Here is a 7,500-nt window from a genome sequence, read left to right on the forward strand (position 1 = left end):
TGAGACCCTCGTAGCCGTCGCTCAGACCTGAAGCCCCCACGTCTGAGTTGTAGCTGGAGAGAGAGATAATATAAAATATATATATATATACACTTATATATCGTCTCTGTCGGGTGGAAACCTCATTATGTTTATTAAGTTGTTCTCTTTTTTGAATTTGTAAACCACAGCTGTACAACCAGCTGAACAGCTATAAGCACAACAAGCTGTACAACCAGCACATACTGTAGAATGAACAGGGAACGGAGAGGCTGCTTAAATGAACCTCCTGAGATGCACTATGGGTATGAGGGCGTGTGTGAGTTAGGTTGTAGCGAATGAGAATGACGTGAGGTTGAACATACTGATTGTGGGAGTACTGTATGTATGAATTAGCTTATTAACGAATGAATGGGGAGGGGGGGGTCCGGGGAGAGTGAATGTAGCATAAACCTCCTGCCTTCCGTGTCAACATGAACTATCGCTACGCTGTATGTTTTGTTATAATCTAAATCTGCGAAGTAACTAGTAACTAAAGCTAAACTAAATTCTCAAGTATAGTCAAAATGTTACTCAAGTACATTGCTTAAGTAAATGTACTCAGCTGGTGTTACTTTCCACCGCTGCTAAAGTGTGTGAGGGTTGTTAAAAAGCCACTGAGAGCATTCCTTCTGGGACAATAATTCCTGAGTTCATACATCATGCATGTCAGCAGAAACACTGTTGATAGAGACACTCCACAGGCCCGTGGGGGATCAGGTACTCAATGCCCGGTACTTGAGTCAAAGTAAATACTCAAATATCAATCAAGTACAAAGTGACAGTCACGTGTTTTACTTAGAGTTAAAAGCACTGGAGTTCTTGCTTTAGAAAAAAAAATTACTTATTCAGAAGTGTATGCTTTTACAAATACTGAAGTATTCTAAAGTACAATGCATTTACACTGAGTAACTCTCTGAATCCACCTAAATGAATGCACTGACTCGCTTGTAAACCCACTATGCTAACATCTATAAAAACTTGACAGCCACAAAATGACAGCCAGTTATTATTTATTCATTCACCCTCACACTGCAGTAAGTGTACAGTAGGTCACAGAATCTGATGGGTAACCAAATGTGGCGTAACACCGTGGGAGGCATAAGAAGAAAAACTAAAGCTGACTTCAAAGCTACAGTATATTTAGCCTAAATGTAACAAAGTATCAAAATGTAGTTGAGTCAAAAGTACATATATTTGGCTGTAAAATGTCACGAAAATTTGAGCAAATATTTTTGAACAATTTGAACTAAATATTTTGAGATGGGGGTCCGTGGTCAAATACTATCATGTTGGGGGTCCTTGACATTGAGTGTAGAGAGCTTCTGTGTAAATTGAACACAACCCAAAGTCCTCATCCTCGTGACGTGTTGTAGGTCTTCTAACCATGAAGCTTTGGGTGGGTTTCTAAGAAGAAACCATTCTGGGTTCCTTTATAAAAAGCTTTGGGTCTCTGGCTAACTGTGTCTCCTGGGTCTGTTAGCATGGCTGTGGTCACCAAACCTCCCCTTCTCTTCAGCCGGGCCAGCAGCACGCTTATAGCTCTACTGGTGGGCAAGGGTTCGCCAGTGGTGGAAGAAGTACTCGGATATTTTACTTAAGTAAAAGTAGCAATACCGCAATATAAAACTACTCTGTTACAAGTAAAAAGGCCTGTGCTCAAAATGTTACTTGAGTAAAAGTACTAAAGTATTGCCATCAAACTATACTTAAAGTACCAACAAGTAAAAGTACAGAAATGTTTGAAAATAGCCGATCTACAAGCTCACAACGCGTCGCGATGCGACGCATTGTGAGCTTGTAGATCGGCTATTTTCAAATAGCCTAGGTATAAAATAGGACTGAAGTGGTGAATATATGTTTTATAATATAAGGATTTATATCTGCAAAGTAACTAGTAACTAAAAGTTTTCAAATAATTGTAGTGGAGTAAAAGTACAATAATTGCCTCTGAGATGTAGTGGAGTAAAAGTAAAACTGAACATTGGATATACTCCAGTAAAGTAAAAAAATACTTGAGTAAATGTACTTAGTTACTTTCCACCACTGGCGTTCGCTCACCTCTATTTAACCATCTCTTTTAGGGGGGGGGGGGGGGGGGGCAGAATAACACGATGCGCAGTATGAGCTGAATTCTTGGGTTCTATCACAGATGATGTGCTTCTCTGCTCTGTGTCTCTGAAATGCACTATACGACACGTCTGATTTATAAGTAGTTGTCTGCGGGTGTCGCGCTCCACAAATAGCAGATTTACAAGCTCACAACATGATTTGATGACCAGCGGACCGGTAGACAGCGGTTCTGGTAGGAGACACAAAGGAGACTCTTTGTGTCTCCTACCGGAACCGCTGCCGGTCATCAAATTATTGTCTTAGGAATGAGACAAAAACAACACAATATCCATGAATTCAAGTCTCCATGGGGTGACTAATAATAAATAGAAAAAAAGTCATTTTGGGGTGAACTATCCCTTTAAAACATAATTAAAAAAAGAATGGTTTTAGACCATTTCCAGCAGACAGCATGGATATACTAAACGGTGTAAAGCATGCAGGCACTGATAAAGCCCTGGAGAAGAGGCCGATCCTATCTGGTGCGTCATCCATCCCTGTTCAAAACAAACACCATGGATGGATTGACTGGAAAGCCTCCTCCTGGCTCCAGAGCTATAATTGCAGAGTATGGATTCATTCATGGACTGTTGTGCAAAAAAGTCCTGCAGAGGTTCTTCTCTAACCAGAACATGACTGAGATGAAACATGAGACTGATCCTTCTCAGGATGCACTCCTAGATGGGCCTCTCTCTCTCTCTCTCTCTCTCTCTCTCTCTCTCTCTCTCTCTCTCTCTCTCTCTCTCTCTCTCTCTCTCTCTCTCTCTCTCTCTCTCTCTCTCTCTCTCTCTCTCTCTCTCTCTCTCTCTCTCTCTCTCTCTCTCTCTCTCTCTCTCTCTCTCTCTCTCTCTCTCTCTCTCTCTCTCTCTCTCTCTCTCTCTCTCTCTCTCTCTCTCTCTCTCTGCTCCCCTGCAGAGCATAGTCTCTCTCTCTCCATTAAATGTAGTCTTTATGGTGAGACAAGGAAAACAACCTCAGAAACACAAAGCAGTGACTCTGTGAGCGTGTGTTGTTCTATAGGCTACAGGTCATTTAAATTGATTTAACTTGTTGTTCTATAACTCGGTCTGGGAGGAATTATTGATCTCCACTCCTCAGAGAGAGAGAGAGAGAGAGAGAGAGAGAGAGAGAGAGAGAGAGAGAGAGAGAGAGAGAGAGAGAGAGAGAGAGAGAGAGAGAGAGAGATTTCTTTGCTTTAGACTTCCTTTTAACAGTTTTCTCAAGTTTGCTGTGTGCTTTCTAAGGGGCGAAAACGTCTTTTCTCCTCAAGTTCATCATCAAACCCAACAGGTTTCTTTCTGTGTAGAACGGCAGCAGACCTGATGAATTTCTCTGTGTCTATTAATTAGTAATCTATTACTTTAACTTGCTGCCCAAAAGTGTCATCCAAGAAATCAGTGATTTCATCAGTGTCATACTGGCTCTACATCCATATCATCATCAACTGTTTCCTGGCTATTAGGATCATTCTCTGTGTTCAATGTACAGCATCGGTTCTCAAAGTGGGGTCCGGGGACCCCCAGGGGTCCTTGGGGGGGGATACCAGGGGGCTCCCAGCAAAATTAGTTAATGTTGCATTCAATTCAGTTTAACAACTTCAGCCTGATATACATCAGCTATTTGAAAATAGCAGATCTACAAGCTCACAACGCGTCGCAATGCAACGCGTTGTGGGCTTGTAGATCTGCTATTTTCCTAAAAAAAATATTGCTAAAATATTTAACATTTGGTTCATTTCTGAAACATTTGAACACAAGTCTTGTACGGGGGTCGTCTCTGGCACAACATATTTTCAGATGGGGGTCCGTGGCCAAATACATATCAATTTGGGGGTCCTTGACATGAAAAGGTTTGAGAACTGGGCTTCTGGAGCCACAGTCTGCACAGAGGAACCTCTGCTCTATGGACACATGCATAACGTTTATGGCCAACGTCACCACATAATAATAATAATAATGAATTGCATTTATATGGCGCTTTTCTAAGTACTCAAACTTACTCAAAGCGCTTTACAATGGTTCATTCATTCATACAGGGGGGGGCATTGGGAGGTGGAGCGGCGAACAGTCGACGCCAGCGTCCCCACTTTTCCCACATTCACACACCAATGGTGGCAAGCTAGCGCCGACCGAATCATTGGAGGCAATGTAGGGTTCAGTGTCTTGCCCAAGGACACTTCGACATGTGGACAGGAGGAGTTGGGATTCGAACTGCCGACCCACGGATCAATGGACGACCTGCTCTACCTCCTGAGCCACAGCCGCCCATACCACACTCAAAAAGACATTTCATTTGTCCTGAGCTACTGTAGCACATGTATGAACCCTCGCCGTATTTAACTCTAAATGAAACATAGTGTTTGCGATGGAGAATCCCCAAAACATGAACACTTATTAGTCTCCTCAAAGAACTGAACGTGTTTCACATCCTCACAGCCACGAGTGACCATTTTAAATCCACTAGCGAGTAGGCCTGTCCCCGACTAAGAATGTATATAGTCGAATCTGATTGGCCAAATGTTGCCTAATAGTCGACTGGTAATCGAATCATGCAACAAAAAAAACAGTCAAATCAGTCTGATTCACACTGACAATCTCTCAGTCGAATCATGCAAAAAAAAAAAAAAAATTATGCAATAGAGGATCGTTCCATTTGGGCTGTAGGGGTGCTTAATGTCTGATTCAACATATACTTGCTTGGTTTCTCCCAATAAATCATGATATATATCCTATTTTTGGCAAACTAATAGTTAATTAGTATAACAAATTAGGCCAATCTCTCAGTCGAATCATGCAAAAAAATGCATGATTTGACTGAGGGATTGGCAGATCGATTAGTCGGCTATTCGACTAATCGAGGTCAGGCCTACTAGTGAGTTTACCAAACCTCCGCAATTCATGCTCTTAACTGTGCATTTGTCAATGAACGGCATAAAGTCGGTAGATAGTAATCCGGACAGAAGGCACTGTCAGCGGGGAAACAGCAGAGAAACTGTCCCTAATAATAACAACACCTGGAAACAAGCCCTGGACTTATTGGGTTATCTTATCCTTTTAGTGTTCTTTTGTATACATCTGTGTCACCGCGTGCCTTTTTTGCAAACTGTTAATAAAGTATTCAATCAATCAAAAAACTTCTCTCCATCATATCACGGACATGTTTCTCCTCCTACCGCTTTATTCATCCGGGAAGACAACAATAAACTGTCCAAAACAATACGGACCCCAGTGTAGGATAGACGGAGGTGGTGTTTCCCCAGGGAGGGAGGGACGCCATCTCCCCGAAGTATCACTTTTGCTCCTTCATAATAACCCAGCACAACAATGACATAATAACTCTCTTACCTGATCATGCTAGACAGACAGATGTGAAAAGGAAGAAAAGTAGAATCCACAGAAACCAAACTTTCCAAACTCCAAATAAAGCACTCACTCATCCACACCACCAGTGTATACCCAGCAGTGAGAGAGAGAGAGAGAGAGAGAGAGAGAGAGAGAGAGAGAGAGAGAGAGAGAGAGAGAGAGAGAGAGAGAGAGAGAGAAAGTTAGTGAGAGAGGAGAGTCAATTCAATTGAAGAGAGGGAGACATAGATAGAGAGAGGTAGTCTGTTGTTATGTTAGTAGGTAGATTGTTCCAAATTGTGTTTCTTTAACAGAAAATCTTCAATTACAGGCCCTGAGCGGGGGAGAGAGAGAGAGAGAGAGAGAGAGAGAGAGAGAGAGAGAGAGAGAGAGAGAGAGAGAGGGGGGGAGAAAGAGACAGACAGACAGACAGACAGACAGACAGACAGACAGACAGACAGACAGACAGACAGACAGACAGACAGACAGTACCTGTCTACAGGAGAGCTGAATCCGCTGGTCGGCAGGGAGCTGACATGTTCAGTGTTGTTGGACACAGCGATGCTCTGTGAACAAATGAATGAACAACATGATTCTGGTCAGTATAGTCCAGACAACATGATTATGAACATGCACTATGATCATACACAGAATCAGTGGTTCTCAAACCGTTTCATGTCAAGGACCCCCAAATTGATATTGATATATTCAATATTAGATGTACAAGCTCACAGCACAGCACAAAGTGATGTGCTGTGAGCTTGTACATCTGCTATTTTCGAATAGGCAACGTATAAATGGATACATTTGTCGACATGATTGCGATGCTGTTGTAACGCATTTTGCTGGGGGACCCCCTGGACCGACCCATCCCACCCCCCAGTTTGTAGATCGACTACTTTGAAAGTGAAAGTGGTTAAGTGTGTCTGTGGGCTTTTATAAATATTGAACCAATATAAAGTATTAACAAGAGCTTTGTGACTAAATAATAACTACATTGTATCCAATCGGAACACATGGTTATTTTTTCCCCATTTCCTGAAAAGTAACTGTTTTGTACATACAAGGGTTTCCACCCGACAGAGATGATATACACACCAAACCCACAGGACACACAAGCATAAGCGTAAGGACGCATTCTCATAGGGTATAATCGTCGCTCAGATTCGACTATACAAATCCTTAGTCGGGGACAGGCCTACCCAGTGAGCCATAGTCGTCTATTAGACCTCCGTCTAAAACTGGGTTATAACTGGTCTAAAAGTGAAAGTTTTTTCAACGTCTATTCTTAGCCTAAACTTTGATTAGCTGTTTTTTAAGCATCTATATTTAGACCGTTTATATTATAGACGTCATTTCAACTGCTATGATATAGACGGTCTATATATAGACGCTTAAAAAACTGCTAATCAACGTCTAGGCTAAGAATAGGCGTTGAAAAAACTTTCACTTTTAGACCAATTATAACCCGGTTTTAGCCTAGCCCTTAGACGTATTTTAAACGTCTAATAAAAAACATATAATAATATAATATTAAAAAAAAATGCTCAGTGGGTAACTTGATCACACAAAAGCATCAAAAGTAGCAGATCTACAAGCTCGAAACGCTGCGCGAAGCGACGTGTTTCGTGCTTGTAGATCTGCTACTTTTAATGCTTTTGAATTTGAATCCTGCAATGTAATAGTTTTGTACAGACAGACAGCGGACAGAGACGACATATCATATCACAGGATAACCAGACCTTCCCCCTGTGGCCGGCCGGGTTTGGTCAGAACAGTCGTGCACAAACCTGCAAATGCAGTTTTTTTTCCTCCCCCCTATTTTCTGAAAGTAAACAGTCTTGGACATACAAGGTTTTCACCTGACAGAGACGATGACTGTAGTCTGTCTTGGAGAGCAGAGCGTTCATAAAGATCATGTATTCTTATTGCTTAATGTACTTTTTCATTAGTAACCACGTCTCCAACAACAACAGAACACATTATTAAAACAAATACAGACAGGGACCCCAGGCAATAACAGGTCTGT

At 41.8% G+C, this 7,500-nt stretch overlaps 1 protein-coding gene across 1 annotated transcript in view; it reads right to left on the bottom strand.

Annotated features, from left to right (window-relative positions):
* The window catches only part of wnk4a (WNK lysine deficient protein kinase 4a), a 152,083-nt gene that overhangs the window by 39,120 nt on the left and 105,463 nt on the right, over positions 1 to 7,500 (bottom strand). The window contains exons 12-13 of the mRNA XM_080455848.1: positions 5,964 to 6,037; positions 1 to 53 (exon numbers count right to left, since the gene is read on the bottom strand). The exon at positions 1 to 53 is cut by the window's left edge and continues 86 nt beyond it. Of these exons, the coding sequence (XP_080311974.1) occupies positions 1 to 53; positions 5,964 to 6,037 (127 nt within the window). The remainder of the gene's footprint in view (positions 54 to 5,963; positions 6,038 to 7,500) is intronic.

Source organism: Gymnoscopelus braueri, assembly GCF_963280865.1.
Source record: "Gymnoscopelus braueri genome assembly, chromosome: 17".
NCBI lineage: Eukaryota > Metazoa > Chordata > Actinopteri > Myctophiformes > Myctophidae > Gymnoscopelus > Gymnoscopelus braueri.